Consider the following 19,291-nt stretch of genomic DNA (forward strand, 5'->3'; position numbering starts at 1 on the left):
CAAGGCAATTTTATCTTATTGTGCTACTGCTGGCTGATGGTGAAAATGTTTTCCTGAGGTCCCCATTCACCAATTCCCTGAGATCTAAATCACCTAATAACTAGTGGGTTCCTCTATTTTTACTACTCTGTTTCTCAGTGAGATTTGTCCACACATCTTCAGCAATAATGCAGGAAGTTCCCACAACTGGCCCAGCAACTGTTTACACCCCTTACACTTATTTTTCAATTCGTATAACTGATAAAAGATGTTAAAGTGAATTGTTTGTGTTCTATTGCTGTTAATTTGCTGTTCCTTTGAAAAAAATAAACTTCGAAACACTCCGTGTAGAATTGTTTAGATAATGCCACTAGCGCTGAATGTAGATTTGCTCCGATCACAACTCCGTTATTTAGTAAAGGTTTCATTTGTGTTTATTTTTGGCCTAATTTTTCACATCATTGTTTCCTTCAGCATATACTTTGTAATCCTATGGACTAACATGCTTGTATATTGCTTGGTTGTCCTTTAATGGTTGGCACAGTAAGCATCAGGCCTCATCTGGTCCAACAGAGACTATTATACAAAAAAGTTACAGTTCAGTAGAAGCATGCTTGGACTATGATAACATTAGGTCTGTCTCTAGACTTTGTGAGTCAACAGGTGTTGGTGTGACTACGGAGAATGTGATGTCACCTGTGACATCATTTTGCAAGGAAACAATACAAATCAAGGTCCGTCAAACTAGAATGAATCATTCCAACCTGTCTGCTCTGTCTAGGATTGATTACTAGCATTAATGAATCACAGCTAAAATGTAAACGGACCCAGTTGGCTCTTGTTTTATATTTACAGTCTGCTTAGTGCTGAAGCCTGCCTTTTTATTATTTGGGCTATGCTTTAGCAACGTTTTCCTTCTGCTTGCCAACTCTTAGTGCAGCACGTCCAATGCTTCCAGGGCATAGAATAATTCTAGTTGGCCAGATGTAGTTTAAAATGTACTTTCCATGTCATCTCAGCCGGCATTCCTTACTGTTAACTACTACAGTCATGACAGGCTGCTTAATACATTTTAGGAGTTAAATAAACATGAGGGAGGGGTGACATTTAATGCTTTATAATGGCACAAATTATACATATTTCAAATAAGTGCGAAATAAACTGTAACCCACTTGAAACTATATTATATTACAGTGTGGCTTCCCAGTAAATTAGGGGAAGCAATTTTCTTATGACCTTTCTCTTAAAGGAATATTTGACATTCAGTGCAGATGCTGAATTTAAAGTGTTCCATTTCTTGACATGCCTCTGTTTTCAGTCTCCCCAATGCTTTTCCTTCCCACGGTAAACATTTTATTTATAAAAAAAAAAAACTTCTTCCTGGGCACTTTAGAAATATTTTCCAGCCATCAGCTGGAAAATCATTGTTCTGCCATAATGTACAAATTTGAACAGTACTATTTAATTCCATAAAATATATATTTAGATATATACCGTATATATATATATATATATATATATATATATATATATATATATATAATTTTAAACGTCATATTTGTTATTATTTTTTTGGGTGCAAGAACAGTTTCACTTGTGTATACAATGCCAGGTCTATGACACTGTCAGCTGTGAAATAATATTCAAAGATAATGTGTAAAGAGGCCTGTATGTCTGCTCTGTGAATGGGGGCTGTCTTTGTGTGATGGGAGTGTAGTTTGTTGGGGGTTGTTTGTCTGTTAAACTTCATCTTTATTCTAATGTTTTAATATGTCACACACCCTCATTCTGGGTTAAACTGATAAAAAAAAAAAATAGTGTTAACTCTGCATGGGGGTCTGTGCCAGGGTATGAGGTGGAATGGTTATACTGTAGTGCATAAAGTGTTAATTTCATTTAAGGGGTGTGAGTTTGGGTGTGACATGTTTAATATGAGTTTTTGCTAAATGTAATTTAAAATGAGAGCAAGGTATCTTATTTACACAGACTGATTTCCAAACACATTTATTGTTGTTTAAAGAGACATTTCTGTGGGTTTTATTGATGTCCAGCTATGTTATACACACAGACACACCAACAATATGTAGCTCCTAAAAAAGGAGAGAGCCAAAATGGGGACTGTCCCTTCTGAATAGGAGCGCTTGGGAGGTATGCTTTAACAACAACAGCTGTAATGTGTGTTATGGGAGTGAGACGATCTGTCTGGGTATAGTCTGTACGACTGTGAAACATTCACCAGTTACTTTAGTGACCATTAGTGATGTCCCGAACGGTTCGCAGGCGAATAGTTCTTGGCGAACATCGCATGTTCGCGTTCGCCACGGACGACCTGCCCATTGAAGTCTATGGCGGTTTGCCCGGTTCGCCCGTTTGCGAACATTTGCAAAAGTTCGCCGTTCGTGACATCACTAGTGACCAGCAATAAATATTACGGCTACAACAATATGTTACATGTGGGATAGTTTCTGAAGGGCATGCTTTCTGTTCAATATGTTAAAGGCGGTATACCAAAATGATGGGTACCCAGACACTCGGATTTTGCTATTCTGCATTTACCATTGCAACAAAGCAAGTATGAAGCTTAGACTAGGGTTTTTGCACTGAGCTGCATGAATATGTATGACCTTTAATTTATTAATTTCTTAGTAGCTTAACTAGCACATTGTTTCGTTCTCATTTATAATTAGTCTAATACTGGTCTTGTCATCACATATTTGAGGTTGGATCAACTTTAGTGTGGGCATGGTAGTCTCGTGGTAGATGGTAGTCATCTCAATGAAGTGGTCTGGGTGCCACGTCCCTGTAGTTTTAACCCTGCCACTGAAAACATTGCCATTCTGCAGTTGCTCTGTTGAGGTAGTGTAGATATATACTTGAGGTTTGAAAGAACTTGGTGACAAGCTGTTCTAAGTCATTGTCCCAATAGAGCATTTGTTTTTGTTTTTCTTAAGTTTTGAGCCTCAACATGTTGGGAAGCTTCCAAAATATTTTTTTCAGTTCTCTCCAAGCTGAACAGCAGTGCTAACTTTTAGAATCCCTCAATGTAATTGGAGATCGCCTTTTCTTTACTAGTGCTACAAATGTCATATTGTAAAAAGCCACCTGTGCTCATGGGAAGAAATCCTAAAAAGTGGTGGTGTTGGTACGTCCTAAACTTTTCTGTAAACTTATGTTTTGGATCGTACGTAATACAGAAAAAAAAAGAGCTACATCTGTTCAGGCCTAAAACACAGATAATTTCCTCCTTCTCGTAAATTTGCGAATTGCAATATGGACTGTGTGACTTCAAAATTGCATTTGCACACAACAGTTTAGATCATTTTACTATATTTCCTTCTCGGTGGTAACAGAAATTCCACGTAATTAGAAACATGCACCGGGTATCCATTTCCTGCCTCGAGTTGCTATAGAAAAGATCTGTTTTTCCATGCTGCAAAATAAAATCAAAAATTGATCAAAGGAAAGAAAACACTGCAACCTCATTCAAGTTCGAAAGGAAGGCATGGCGCTGATTAAGATGGACATCACACGGCATTAGCCAGCCAATTAATGCTACCGTACAGTTTCTTCACTACTTTCAAACGAGTGAGAACCAGTACAATAGCAGTGGGTCAGACAACAGACATCCAGCCAAGGTACACAAGACCACCACCAGAGTGCCAACGTACTTGGCCAGGGCACACCAGACGCAGGAGCAGCACTGAGGATATACACCACTTTACACCTCCCCATTCCCCATGTTCAACTTTTCCCCTATTTCTGTTCTTTGTTACTATAAAAGGATACAAAAAGACACCCTCATTCAATCAGGGCAGTACTCTATGGTAAAGGGTCAGTTTCGGAAAAGGTTTTACACTTCCCGTAAAGTGCATATGACAGAATTATAGATGTTGGGATGTTAAGGTCAATAAACGGTTAAATGTTGCTATGGAATGTTCTGTATGATATTGTATGTCAATGTACTTCACACCTACTTAAATATATGCCTTCTTTGTGTACTTTATATCCAATAAAAAAACTCAATAAAAATTATTCATGGAGATAGGAAGGCATGGCGCAATATTTAAGTTAGCTCTGCAGTGCAAATTCTTTATAAAAGCTCAGATCAGTAGTAGGTTTTTAGCCATATAATAGTGGAGACGCTACTAACTCTTGTCATTTTTGTTCCTACTGTGTGTTGATTCTTATCGGAAAACGCACAATAAAACACAGATTTAGAAAAATATATAATAATGAAAGATATGGCAGTCTTGGTTTATATAATAACCAGGTGTACAGCTCCATAAATATGCCATCAGTGTGCATTGCTGAATTTGATAATTGGCCAACTTTTTTTCTTAAGATAAATAAATGTCATCAGCTGGTTATTTAGCTGTAAGAATCCTTTCTACAGAGTGTGAATATGCACATTGTTCCATCTAGCCTCGGTAAGAGGTGCTAGTCAGAGCATTGAAAGGATGCCTCTACCTGCTGACTCAAGACCTTGGTTCAGCTAAATTGCAACTACTGGAGCTTGCTATTTGCGCATGTAAACCTCCACAGTCTAATGGAAGCTTTCCTTTGAAGTCACTGAAGATGGAGAATCTTAGCCATTGGTTTCTGGTGGACAACCCCAGAGAGAGCAGATGAAATACAGAAGAATAATTAGATGCTGCACTTTTACGTAGTTCTTTAAGCAAGGCATGATATTTTTAATTCTGTTTAATAGCGGGGGGGGGGGGGGAATGAGGCATGTAATGTAATCTCATTAAATGAGTTTAAAAATAGATACTTCTATAGTGAATTAGCATCCAGAAATAAGAATTCATGAAGAACACAGAGATCAGTTGTAGACACACTGAAGTTCCCGTGCACCCTATGGGTAGGTGCTGTTCCCCTTTGTAACATTTTCTTTGTGACCTGACATTTATAAACTTGCCAGAATTAATTAAGTTTAGTCAAATAATTGGGTGCCGTTTAAAATTTGTGACCTGATTTAAAGGAACATTATAGGCACCCAGAACATGTCATCTCAATGATGTGGTCTGGTTGCCATCTGCCCCAGTTTTAACCCTGCAAATGAAAACATTGCCGGTCTGCAGAGACGGCTAATTTTTGTTTGCAGGGTTATCCTGCTTCTCATTGATGTCATACTGCCATTCGAGGTGAAGTGAGATCAGTGTTATGGCGATGCGTTGGATATTAATGTTTGCGCCCTCATCGCTTAGTTAATTTACATGCGATACCTTCCATACCCTGCCTATTTTTTATTTTATTTTTTTATTTCAACTTTATCACTGTACAATGTACATACAAGAACAATGAAACACAGTTGGCCTCTGATCACAAATACAGTAGCGACTGATAAAATATATTGTATTAAAAAATGTGCTCTTGGCCTAAGCTTTAGCAGGCCTTACCTAATATAGTACCTCCAGTACCTAAGAAATAAAATCTCTTCTTCATTAAAAGAAAATATATTTAACAGCCTAATAATACCTGACACAATACAAGTAAAAATATAAGTAAATCCATCATACCATGTGCAAACAAATGTACCAAACTATCATATAATTAATACAATCTAGTGCAAATAAAGTAAAAATTGGCACATACCACAATTTAATTAATCACATCCATCATACGCCCAAAACACAAACTGCAGCACATAATGTATTGTACACCTTTAGATATTTTCTTCCCCACACGTTCGTTGTATTTCTAGCATCCAAATTATCTTGAGCTCTTATTTCTGTTATTGTTACTCATTTGACCAAGTGGTCATCATTTCCCAAAACTGTCACTACTTTCTTGCTTGGCTCTTCATAACTTGATGTTATCTTATCCAGAATCTGACTGTAAAATATGCACAAATAGAACAGCAGTGCTCCAGAGAAGATCAGACGTGGGAAGGAAGTCTGTGGTCTCAGACATTTTAAGAATAGAATGTTTCTGTAATTGTCCCATCTTCAATGGTACTGTTTTTATAAAGTCATCGTTCTAAGGGACCTCTCCATTATTCGTTAAAAGCATCGCTTTTGGAACAATTTCAGTTGAAATGTCATTTGTGGAGCACATTATGTATTAATACTTATGCTATATATTTTTACTCTTACTTTTCTATGAGGACAAATCTTCAACTATTGATGTGTGAAACAAAGAAACCCTACCACCCTAAAACTAAAACATACTATAAATCTATCTTCAAACTTTATATAATTTTTAGGGGTAGTGAATTTGTATATTCCTTTTTATTTATTTATTATATTTCTTCTTCTGTTTTTCCTTGATTTTCCCTTTTCATTATGGCTGATTCTCTCAGAGTGTTTATATGGTGAAACTAGACCGGGAACAGCCCAAATGGGGAAAAAAAACATCTTGAGTTCAGCCCATTTGTTTCTGTTTTTTTTTTTTTTACCATCTCGCTCGGCTTTCTGCCTAACTTTTGCAAGACCATTATGAATTCACCACCTGTCACAGTTCACTGAATAGACCCAAAAATAAATCTGTTTTGTATTAACACCTGTTCTATACGTAGATTAGTGGACTTCTGAATGTCGTGTCTACTGCATCTTTCACTGCATAATTAGATTTGCCTTAAAAATGTTAGAAAATAAATGTATGCAGAAATGTCTGTTACATACACCTTTCCCTATGTGAGTAAATGTTAAATTATTTGAGATATCAATAATACAGAATCTGAAACCTCACCAGATGTATGAATTCCAGATAGTCAAATTCTCCCTTATAAGTAACCTAGGAGACCCTCAAATATGGCTGTTTACCTGCACAGACCTGAGCAATGTTATTAAGTATTTCAGGCCTTTTCATCACATGTTTAAATTGAACTCGATTGTCGTTCTATAGTGAGTTCATTATCTGCTACTGTGCGTCATGTGTTAAACTTGTTATCATTGTGCGTGTAATGTCAATATCACCGGACTGCCAAATTAGATCTTCCTTTTCATATCACATTATACATGTCCTTTTCTATTTCGGTTTAACTTTTTATTTGAATGTAATTTTTCATACTGGGAATGCTTATTTCACCTTTCTTACTGTCCTTTCCCAAAGCATTAGTGAAATCAGATCATTGCATCCTCCCAGCTAGGGGACCTGCCATTATCTATCATTGTTCTGTCTGAAAAATGATTAGCTGCACATCTGGACAAAGATACTACCCAGAACTGTTTGTCTTGTACTGGTCTTGTTTAGATCGTTATCCCACTGTAAATCATTTAAATAGACCTATGCTCTCTCTAGATCGTTATCCCACTGTAAATCATTTAAATAGACCTATGCTCTCTGTTCTTTGGTGTTTCTTCTCTGATGTTTGGTTTGTTTTGTCCTTGCGAGTATCTCAACAAGATGGTAAAAAGATTGGAAAATATTAGCTGGATCAGTCTACAAATGACCTGTTAGTTTCCTTAGTTTGATGTATTTTATTAGTTTTGTTGTGGTGCAGTACATTGTAGAAATATCCGCAGTCGGACATGTTTTTAGTATTAAATATTATTTTTATGTCTAGACTAGCCCTAACCATATGTGACACGTAGGAGCTTTTCACGGCACGAGTTGCTTGCAGTTCTATAATTATTTGAATGTGGTTTACTGGTATATGTTATGTAAGGGGGTAAAACACACCCCATTTTTTTGCAGGCTGTGTGGCTGGAGCTGTGACCAGGGGGTATGGGCTATGCTGGGATAATTAGGGTGACTCACTACCTATTGATAAGCATGTATGCAACTGGAACTTAAAAGTGATACCATTTTTTCAATACTAGAGTTTATAAACAACTCTATTGTGGTTTGTGTGCTTTATGTGTGTTTTGTTTGTATCCTCCCATTCACACACACAAACCATTTTGTATTTGGATTTTGGATAATATAACAAAAAAAGGGTCTATAAGATTTGAGACCTAACTAGGGATACTAGGTTGGTATGTAACCAGGCTCTTTCTTGGCAAGACCTATGTGTTTTATTTGAATTTGTTTCTTCCTTCTTTTTAAAAATGCAGTTGGGTACTCCCTGACAAAGTAATCATTGTAGAAAACAAAATTACTATATAGGTAATTAAAAACAAAACAAAAAAAACATTGTTATCCAGCAATGTGAGCATTTGAGTATTGCCTGTTTGACAGGTCAGTCAAATATTATTGCCTTGTTAATTGAGCTTTATGGCTCTCAGTCTCCCTAGTACTTATGCAAAGAAATAATATCAAAGTACCAATGGTATCGAAGCTATTGTGTAGTGGATATGCTTTTCCCAAACCATGGGCAAAAAGGGCCATGACAGGAAATTGCTGGATGCCTTTCCCATGGGTTATAAATAAACAGGAAATATGTTTGGTTACTGAATTGGTAAACATGAACTTTCTAATACTGAGTTTTTGTTTATGCAAGACTAATTAGCTGGAAACAGATTTGCCACGGCAGGCTTTTAATGGTCTTTCTGACAGGTGTATAGGAAAAAAAAGCAATCGCAGGCCTCCACCTTGTAGAAATAGCAAGCCGGGAGGTTAATGTTTTGTTTTCAGTAATAGTAGAAAGTGTCAGTGGCAATTCTCCTAAAATTATAGTAATCTGTACCAATTGAAATCTTCATCCTTTTTCTGATTTGTATTACAGTTGGATCCTCAGAGTGTACAAAGCAAGAACTGGCACGTGGATGTGATCGAGATGAATGGGGTAAGTTGGAGTTCAAACAGGTTGTTGCTTTTCTGTGCAGTATTATTGCAGTTTAGGAAAAAGGAAGTAAAGAAAAGATGAGTAATTAAAAACTAAGAAAATCCACCCATTAATGATAGCGAACTGTAACCTAACCTTCATTATTGCACTTGTAAGTGATGACCTTGGTGATGAAGATTTTTTCGTTTCCATGATGCTCAGCAGGTCTAAAGAAGCCGGAAAAAAATATTTTCTGCTGACATCTGTATTATCAAGCCCTTACTGATCAATGGGAATTATTTAAAGAGCATTCCTCTATGCAGCACTGCACAAAAATTGCTTATATGTAATTTGTCACATTTGTCCAGACACATTGGAGTATTAGAACAGTAAAAGTAACGTAATACTGGGTGTTACTGTGTAATACATTCTGTTTGGAATATAGTAAACTTGTTAATTGTATTTAATTTTATAATAATGACCAAGTAATATGTCAAAATCATAAAATAACCTTTTTTTTTTTTTTTTCATTTATCCCCAGATCAAAGTTGAGTTTTCCATGAAGTTCAGTAGTCGGGATATGAGCTTGAAAAGAACACCCTCCAAAAAACAAACCGGGGTTTTTGGTGTTAAAATCAGCGTGGTGACAAAGTAAGTCAGCCACCATTTGTATTTATTCTTTATCCACGTATTCCTCAAGCATTCATTAAATACAATGTCACTCTGTGGTGACCTTCTCCAATTAGTGCAGAAGTCATTGTGACATTCTACAGTTTGTCTTTCCCAGAGATCGCAAGTTGAGCTTGTTAGTGATCATCAAATGAGCCTCATTGTTATCTTCACAGGCGGGAGAGATCCAAGGTGCCATATATCGTGCGTCAATGTATTGAGGAAGTGGAGAAACGGGGCATTGAGGAGGTTGGAATTTATAGAATATCTGGAGTGGCTACGGATATTCAGGCTTTGAAAGCTGCATTTGATGCAAGTGAGTGTCGGGTTCTCCTTGGGGACATTCACTGCTATTTCTTTGTTTACCTGTTTGACTGTTTATTTGTTTTTTTATTTAGAACTTAACACACAAATGTCCCATTTGGGGGAGAGTTTATCCAACACAAAAAAATTGCCGTAATTATTTTTTTTTAAAATGATAAGGGTTCCTCTTGAATAAAAAAATGGTGTGTGGCTCATTCGTGTACTTTTTGACTGTGCGGAGTCTGCCATTGACCCAAATGTCATAACTTTGCTCACAAGCTATATTCTCGTTATAAAATGTGCACAGAGAAGCAATTTTATTATATGAGAAGAACTGTGGGAAAAGAAAGTTGTTTTACAAACATTCAAAATATAAGCACATTTTATAACCAGTAGTAAATCTCATGTGATGGTTACATAGATACTATAATATCTCCATCTTTTAATTTTTTCAAGAGTATTGGTGAGAAAGGTTACAAACTAATACTTGTATTCACTCATTTTTACCAGATAATAAGGACATTCTCATGATGCTGAGTGACATGGACATCAATGCCATAGCAGGGACATTAAAACTTTACTTCCGTGAGCTGCCAGAACCTCTCCTTACAGACAGGCTTTATCTTGCTTTTATTGAAGGAATAGGTAAGTTTTCTATTCACATTTTAAATCTTCTCTGGGTTCTCTGCTTTTATCACTGTTGTCTATACAATATACTTTACCATGTTTTAGCTTAGTGAGATGGGGACTGTGCAGTTTCCACAATCGGACTGTAACCTTTTACGGATTGCCTTTTAGATTGAGCCTTGCGGAGGTAATCATAGAACCTCTACCCTTCATACTAGAATCTAGGGGGTCGTAATAATAAGCTGCCTAGAATGTCAGGCGAAGATGTATTATTTCACGTGTGTCTTAGTTACTAAATTAATTTCATAAATGTGAATAGGCAATTGAGAAGAGGGTAGGTACTCTGTTAAACTGCTCTTTTGTCTAGTTTGCACAAAACACTGTGTTTATTCCTAATTTGTAAATGTTTTTAAAAAAAAAAATATATATATATATATATATATATATTTTTTTTTTTTTTTTACCTTAATCTTTAGGTGTGTGGGGTGCTTGTATAAAAGCGTGCCAATAAATGAATGTTGTGTGGGCGAAGAGTGTCATTCTGTTGCTATTCAGTATATGGTGACCTTGAACTCCCAATGACATTGTCCCAACTAAACTGAAATGACTAATATTTGTAAATCTGTCTAAGACCAGACAGTATTTGTTTCTGTGAGATTAGGAAAAACGGCAGCTTACAGAGACTTACAGGCTGATGTTTTCTTTATTTATGATGTATGTGTGTCACTTTTTAATCCTCTCTTCCTGTACTTAACAGCTCTGTCTGACCCAGCAGCCAGGGAAAACTGTATGATGCACCTTCTGCGATCTCTACCCGACCCTAATCTAATGACTTTCCTCTTTCTGCTTCAGCACTTAAAAAGGTAAATATAGCATTTCTAGCAAGCAAAATGGGTTCTTGTGCGCTAACCAGCTCAAATTCCATATCTGTATATTGTGATGCTTACCGTCTAGTGAATACAAAAAAGGACTGCCCTCTTCATCCTGCAGTTGGCCTCACTGTATAAACACCATGAAAATTAGATGTTTTGGTTGTATGATTTGGTCAGATTATAATCACTCTCACCCACCCCCACTGCAATCCTTTCACACAAGAGAATTACTCACTCTTACCTCCCATCTCTGGGCATCCAAACTAGCAAAAAACCACCGAGACCTTTATATAGCTAGGAGAAATGTAATTAACACTTTACTGGATGCACACCAATGTTTTTTTCAGTAGTGCATATCCTGGGTGGCATAGAGTCGACCAAAGTTAAACACTGTGAATGTCAGGGCTGGGAATTGCAGAGAATTTGGATGTGTCTTCTGACAGGGATGGGATCTCCAATTGTGGGGTGGATTTATTGGCGAGATGATTCTTGTATGCTGTTATGTCCTGCTAGTCCTGAGCTTCAACATGAAGTGCCACAGAACAACCAGTAAAACAATTGTGTTAAATGCAAAGTATTGAATCTAATAATAGAGAATGAGAACGTTTAAAAAATATATTTAAAACTGCATAGAAGTACATGCTGTATACACACTGAAGACTGAACACCACGACGATATAAAGAAAATAATACTATAAGGAAATTGGTGTTTACACAGGGAAAGTGCACAGTTTATCATACAAGAGTTAAATTCAAAAGGCAGTTGTAATCATGTCATACAGACAAGTACATTACCAGCAGTCATAGACTGTCTTCATGGAGATCCACTATGGCTTTGGCAGTACAGAACCTTTAATGTAGAACATTTCTTTGTACATAAATAATACAAATATTAGGAAGGTCTTCGGATTCATGGTTTGGGTTTTCACAGCTATGTGTGCCTATCAGTGAATTCATGTTAATGGATCCCCAGTGATCGTAAATAAACTCAGACAGGTGAATCGAATTACAGATTTGGAAATCAGATTTGCTGTTCTTTCCTCACTTAAATACTTTGAGTATGCGTTTGACATTCTTTGCCGTGGCCAGTGCTAGATATAACACCAGTCCACTTTTTAAATGTTTTTGCTGTTGAATCCTAAAACTATATATTGAAATATTGCCATGTTCCTTGAGAAAAGAAAGAATGGAGACTGTGATGGCCAAAAATAGATCATAAACTACAGCTGTAGATCCACAGCCTCCATGTGTTGCAAACCATATTATAGGCATGCTTATGTTTTTTGTTTTGTTTTGTTTTTTAATTCTTTATTTTTGCAGTGCACATATAAACATACAAGTATGTCACGCCACGACAGCGATTGACCATTAGTTGGTTACTCGAGTGGTAGAACATTGTGGGCAAGAATAAACAGGCACTATTTTATACTATAATGATAACATCATGGTAAACTGGCATATCGAGAGAGACATTTCTTAATGGTTTCTCACGCTAAGTATACTGTTTAAGCACTTAAGTTGAGTAAAGGAAAACAAAGGATCAGGTTAAACATGCACGTTAAAGCTATCGGTCCGAGTATACGTTTGAGGACCATGAGGACCCTCCAGATAATCATGATAATGATTAATACTAGTTAAAGAAACAAGTGATTAAAGGTTCACCGATCCGATATTGGCACAACATCTGGGCTATAGATACTCAGAGACCCACAAGGAAACTTGTGTATATATCAGGCTAAGCAGCGACTCTGCCGGGCCCAGTGAGTAATATGTCAGAAAAGTCGCTGGAAAGGGTGCTGAGACTAAGTATGTAGAATTTAAAGCATACCCTTGGTGACTAATCTAGGTTTCTGCCCAGTTGATTGCCGCCTAGCTAGCTAAGGTCAGGTATAGGCATTCTTTGTAAAACGTCACCTGATGGCTGACATAGAGATGGGGTATTTAGGTAGAGCCTGCTCAACTTTTAACAATATAGTGATTGACTTAGGACTGTGCTCAGAAGGCTAAAGGTAAAATACCTTCTGTCTAGGGTCAATAATGTCAGTGGAAATAAACAACATATAAAACCGGGCTTCTTTCTAAACAATGCAGCATCCGTAAAATTCCATCCGCATTGTTGTGAGTCACTTTAGCCGATGCCCATAAGTGGGGGGTCAGCGACCCAGGAGTGCCAGAGTCTCTGATGTTGTGGCCCTAGCGTGGGCCAGTGTGGCTGGCTGGGGCGGTGTAGGAGTGGGACAATCGCTGGCGTACCTTGCTCCCCTGGGCCCTCAGGGTTGTGCCCGTCTGCATGGAGGTAGGCATGGAGGAGTTCTTCAGCCCCTTTTTGCGCCGTTTATTTCTTACGCCATCTGATTGTCTAGGCCTCCGTTGGGTCTTGACATATCGGTGGGATAGGCTCGGGTATTTTCTCCGAATTGCTGCAGGGGCTTGGCGTGTCAACTGTGATGAAGGTCTCCCCCCTGCTGTGCTTACTGGTGTTGTCTCGTATAGGGAGTGTGCGGGGTGCTCCATGAGGTGAGTCAGGGCTCTGTAATTTACCCTTCTCGGAGTTCCCCTGCTTCCGTGGTGGAGAGGGGGTAGCCGGGTGTCCCAGCTGAACGTGAGTGGGTTCCAGACACCTGAGTTTTGTTTTGTCTGGCGTCGGTGCAGGAGGCCAGTTTTTGTTTTCCAGTCGCTCCCAGAAGCGCCTGCATACGGCGTAAAATTTTTCCTCAAAAGCCTTTGCCCAGTCGCTTACATTTTGTTGGCCTGCCAGGGCTGCGGTGTGGTCGGCCATCTTGACTCGGCCTTGTGCTGCACGGTTCATGTTGTGCCTTGTAGTGTCTCGGAGGTGAATGCTCTCTGTGTGGAGGTAGACCGGGATAACCCCCACCGGTCCGGGGGGGGGGGGGGGGAACAGAGACCCAGGTTTGCAGAGTAGGCTTTGTGTGGCGCCGGGAAAGCGGCCGTCCCTCCCGCGCCTGCCATGTGGGTAGGCCTTCGACTTTTGCCAAGCGGATTATACTTGTAGATTGACTATGGTGGTATCACCCCACCTTTAGTGACTATTTTGTCACGTTTAATCTTGGTTTTAGCTGTTGGAAGCTGCTTTATTTGTTGTTTGTTGCAGGAGCTGCTGAGGCTAGCATCCTCTCAGCTCTGCAGTCAGGCCCCGCCCCGCATGCTTATGTTTTTTATAGTGTATTTATTATTTGTACAGGCTTATAATTAGGTTAATGTTTATGCTGTTCAGCATATTGTTTGAGTAGATCTGTAATCACTACTTTATTTTATTGGGTTTTAGATTATTTGTACTTCATAGCAATTTTGGGTGAAATGTTTAATTTTTTCCTCTGGTTTAAGAATGCACATATATATTTATATTCTCATGTATATCTGACTGTACAATACCACTGGATTATCTTATTTAATGGGTATTTTATTTTTTAATTTGATGGGATGGAGGTAAGCTTGAACATTCCCTTAAGGAATGATCTCAGTAAAATTGCATTTAAAAAAGAACGGAAAAAATATAGAGCTAAAACAAAGTTTAGCTAGGAGTTAAAAATGAAGTTCTGCATGTTTTCTTTGCTGTGGGGACTTGCCAAGCCCCACATCTGTTGCTTTGGAGGGTGACCAGTTCTGGGAGAAGCAGGACAAGGGGAGTGGTGTAGCCAGCAGCAGCTGCTCTGTACCAACATCTCAAGCGTGGCATAACTTTAAAGGGACAACATATGTTCAGGGAAAATAACTTGTTATAGAGAAAGCATGGACATACTACCACACACCCTGTATTCAGAGAATGTCTGGCATTATTGTGGCAAATAACACTGCACATTCTCTCAATAAGTAGTGTGAGCACCTGGGCAGCATTGCGGAGTTCCTAGAATATTCTGTAAATTATTCTCTGTGTGCAGTATATAATATAACTTGTGTGGATTTATATCAAACTGGACTACTTTTCTGAAAAACACAGGGAACATATATTACAGAAATTAGAGTTCCTAAGTCCAATGTAATGCATCTCCTGGTAAAAGAGGTTAGAGTTATATGACTTGACTCTTCTGGTTACTAGTGGATGTTACGATGATTAGGATAGTAATATAGCTGCTACTCTCAGCAGGAGTCTCCAGAATTAAAATACTCTCCTTTAAAGCTGCCATCTGCCAGATTCAGTGACGGTCTTGTAAATAAATAAAATACTTTTGGCCGGTGCACACAGGAGATTGATTGCATGCCTTGTCAAAATTAGAGAGAATGCGGTACTATGCCAAATGAACTAATCCTGAATTCAAGCCTAAAAAACAGCGGTTTGTTTTTCGAAGGAATTAGGCTAAAATCATGCAGTGTCTTTCAACTCCGTGCAAATGATAGCAACACATTTTCATGTCACAACAACACAACATTTGCAAAAGAATACCCCAAATGCTATTGTGGACAAAACTAAAAGCTTGGTTGGAGGGGGGAGAAAAGTTGGAGGGGGGAGACTGTATACAATCACATGTATAATATATTTATGTATATACACATATATAGGGTGGTGTATTTATAATATGCTTAATAGTTAATGAATAAATAGCATGTCCATGTTCTGTACAGTGCTTAATATGTGAGGAGGGAGAGTATGACACAAACTGGTTTAGTAAAGTTTAGATTTATACTATTATCATAATAATAATGTAAAGGTCTGTAACAATTGTATAAATTACAGTCTGATTGGAGAGGTCAAGTAAACTGTCATTCGGTCTATGAGCTTCTGCTGCAAACTGTGCTTCTAGAATCCAGTACCCTGTCTCTAAACATATGGTTTGACATGATGTAGGGAAAATGTGAATTAAAGGAAAACTATAGGATCAGGAACACAAACATGTATTCCTGACCCTATAGTGTTAAACTCACCATTTAAGTGGCTTGCCCTCCTCACCCCCTTAAAAGGAATTAAAACTCACCTTGCGCTGTCCCCGCCCCCGATCCACCACCTTGATGACATCATGAGAATTGCAGATTTTTAGCCAAACCAATGCTTTGCCATAGGAAATAGATTGGCTAAAGTCGGCAAGGAGGTGGTATGGGGACGGAGCCAAACACTGTTTTGGGCCAATCTGCACTTCTTCATGGAGATGCATTGAATCAATGCAGCTCTGTGAGGAAATTCAGTGTCTCCATGCAGTGTCTCCTGAACTGCAGGGCTGCTTACTGTGCAGCCCTGAGCCAGGAAGCACCTCCAGTGGCCATCTGAGGCATGGCCACTTGGAGGTGTTCCTAGGGACAATGTAAACACTGCCTTTTCTCTGAAAAGTCAATGATTATACTCACCAGAACAACTACATTAAGCTGTAGTTGTTGTGGTGACTATAGTGTCCCTTTAAAGCTGGGCAACCTAAAGTCTCCATTAAGGGAGGCACAATAGGGGAAATGCATTGGAAGGTTAAAGCACAGTTTTAAGTAATTATTTTCTGGACTCTAGGTTTGACAAATTGCAAACATGCCTCTGGGACCATTAACCAGTCTCTATCCCTTTAACACTTATATCGACTCACGGATGCTCAACCTCACACATCTGAACCAACCTTTCTGACTGGTCCTACCTCTCTTCTTGTACATATATTAAATAGTGCAGGAACTTCATCATAATTACCAGGTATTGCTAATTTTGTCTGCAAGTGGAATGTGAGTCATAACCCTCTCTAATCTAAAAGGGGACACTTTTTGTTTAGGTGCCCTGCATTCTCTTCAGTGTACATCTGGTTCAACAAGAAGTGGTTTTATCAGAGTCTGTACAGATGTTTAAACAACAACTAGATGCAGACTTGCAAAAAACAGAATATTTAATGATATCATTTTTCAACTATAGGGTAATAGCTTCTTGATCCAAGCATACATCTCACTGCCACTCTGGGGTCAAGAAGAATTTTTTTTTTACTAGTTTGTTGCAATATTGCAAGTGCTTCAAACTGGATTTGTTTTTGCCTTCTTTTGTATTAACAGGTAAAAAACAGATGTGAGGAAGGCTGAACTTGATGGACACATGTCTCTTTTCAGCCTATGTAAACAAGACAATACATTATGTAATTTCATTAACAACCTTTTTAGTTTTCACAGTTAACATCCCTTTCTGCACTTTTCCAGAGTTTCAGAGAAAGAATCGATTAACAAGATGTCACTCCATAATTTGGCAACTGTGTTTGGCCCAACATTACTGAGACCTTCCGAGGTGGAGAGCAAAGGTCACACGAACTTGGCGTCTGACATCTGGTCACACGATGTGATGGCACAGGTAGTTTTATTCCTTAAAATACTATGCTTTCAAAATTACACAATAAACCAGTGGGAAAATGTATGGCTAGGGCATTAACTCCCCTAAAGCAGGTGTGCAGCTTTTGCCATCATTTTAAATATGGAAAGAGCCACTCACATGGATAGAGCCATGTACTGAACCTGGCTCTGGTGTGAATATCTTTAGGATCCTTTAAGGGTGATTATTATTTAGATCCACCTATTTGTTTGTACTGACTGTCCTATATAGCCTGCATTTTATTCCCTATCATTCCCAAACTGTACCTAGAGGAAAGATAGGAAGAAGACTGTTTTCTGGGGAGTTTGACAAATCATCTGATTTGTGCCGATTAAATAAAATTGTAGGGAAAATGGAGAGAATGAAGACGTAGTTCAGCCAAGGGGAGAAGTGACGGTGAAAAACAAGGCAGCTGATTTATTTCTGCATTCGTCCAATTACAGGGGAGGTTTGTACCTGCCTAGGGCAGCGCAGTTCCTAAACCAAACCAACTACTACTCAAGTAACAATGTATTTTAGCTGATCAGTTATATCCACTCACTCTTTTTCCATTTGTATTGAGAAAATCCATTATTAATGATTTTATATTTTTTTTTTCCTCAAGTAGTTTAACGTTTTATTTACAATATTTTGTCTTTTTCTCTCCCCTTAGGTCCAGGTTTTGCTGTACTACATGCAGCATCAACCAATCAGCTTCTCTGAGCTGAAGAGGAACACGCTGTACTACTCTACAGACGTGTGAAAGCATATCTCCCCCAGCCGGGAGACGATCAGGGCAGCTCAACTCCTGTGTATATATCACAAGAGACATTCCAAGGGCAGAGGAGAGCACAGAATTGAGAGAAAGCTGGTGGCTTGGGAGCGCCCCCATAACTTGCTTGCGTGCGTTTCTTGAATCCTTTTGTACAGAATTAGAAATGTGGAAGCAGAAATGAATGAACCAGCACTGTGCTCCCAATGTAACTAGTTGTATTTTGTATATCGGTGTTCAGGCATTATTTTATGTAGAAGCAAGAGACACAGGTGGACGTGGCCTGCGAAGATCTGTTACGTTGCTCTGTGTGACAGCCCCATGGGAACTCTTTAAACGCTGCACACCTTCGGCCTCTCAATCTGCCACATTCATGAACTCTGTGCTAGAATTTCCAACCTGAATTGTAGCTTGAAAAGAATTCTTCACTTGTAGGACAACGAGGGCCAAAGATGCAGAGTTCGGGGTTTTAGCTAGCCCTTACTGACAGCAAACGTACCGTACAGATACTCAGCACTGCCACACAGTTTGCCTCACACAATGTGAGTGGACCTTCGGTCCTAATATTTTTAAATATAAATAGATGCCATGACATTCTCTTTTCTTCAACCTATTGTGACTGAAATTAGTCCCAGTGCTTTCTGGTCTTTTCATTATAATGTTTTATTCTGGTGGACATGTGACTTGTGATTTGCTGCTTACGAGAGGTGGTACGTTTCTATTTATATGCCAGGCTTGGGAAAATGACTAGCATCTCAGATGTACAGCACTTGGATAGAGGAGTCTGCTTTGTATCATGCGGTAAATAAAAGAAATCCGTTGTCACAATGGTAACAAAAATAATCTCTCTAAAGAACTGCTGAGAATTTAAAATTGTGTACATTAAAAATGATGTTGGCTACTAGTCTTGTATTGATTAATTTTTTCCCTTTTTTTAAGAGAGTTAAGTCACTTCACAATTTTCAACAAAAGTTAACAGGCTACTACAGATAAAATCTGATGTTTTAATATCCAATTGACATATAAAGTTAGCAGTAAAGGTTTTACTTTTTCACTTCCATGGCAGAACTTAACATGAAATTAATGTTTTTTGTGTGTGTTTTGGGCTAGTGCATAGTGTTTTTTTTGTTTGTTTGTTTGTTTGTTTTGTTGTTTTTTAAACCTTG

At 38.4% G+C, this 19,291-nt stretch overlaps 1 protein-coding gene across 6 annotated transcripts in view; it reads left to right on the forward strand.

Moving 5' to 3' along the window:
- ABR (ABR activator of RhoGEF and GTPase) overlaps positions 1 to 19,029 on the forward strand; it is a 328,573-nt gene extending 309,544 nt beyond the window's left edge. For all 6 annotated transcript variants that reach the window (XM_063450023.1, XM_063450024.1, XM_063450025.1 and 3 more), the window contains 7 exons: positions 8,588 to 8,647; positions 9,168 to 9,277; positions 9,472 to 9,611; positions 10,109 to 10,243; positions 10,983 to 11,088; positions 17,209 to 17,356; positions 18,027 to 19,029. In XM_063450023.1, the coding sequence (XP_063306093.1) occupies positions 8,588 to 8,647; positions 9,168 to 9,277; positions 9,472 to 9,611; positions 10,109 to 10,243; positions 10,983 to 11,088; positions 17,209 to 17,356; positions 18,027 to 18,116 (789 nt within the window). In that variant the 3' untranslated portion in view covers positions 18,117 to 19,029. The remainder of the gene's footprint in view (positions 1 to 8,587; positions 8,648 to 9,167; positions 9,278 to 9,471; positions 9,612 to 10,108; positions 10,244 to 10,982; positions 11,089 to 17,208; positions 17,357 to 18,026) is intronic.
- The last annotated feature ends 262 nt before the right edge of the window (positions 19,030 to 19,291 follow it).

Source organism: Pelobates fuscus, chromosome 1 (assembly GCF_036172605.1).
Source record: "Pelobates fuscus isolate aPelFus1 chromosome 1, aPelFus1.pri, whole genome shotgun sequence".
Classification (NCBI taxonomy): domain Eukaryota; kingdom Metazoa; phylum Chordata; class Amphibia; order Anura; family Pelobatidae; genus Pelobates; species Pelobates fuscus.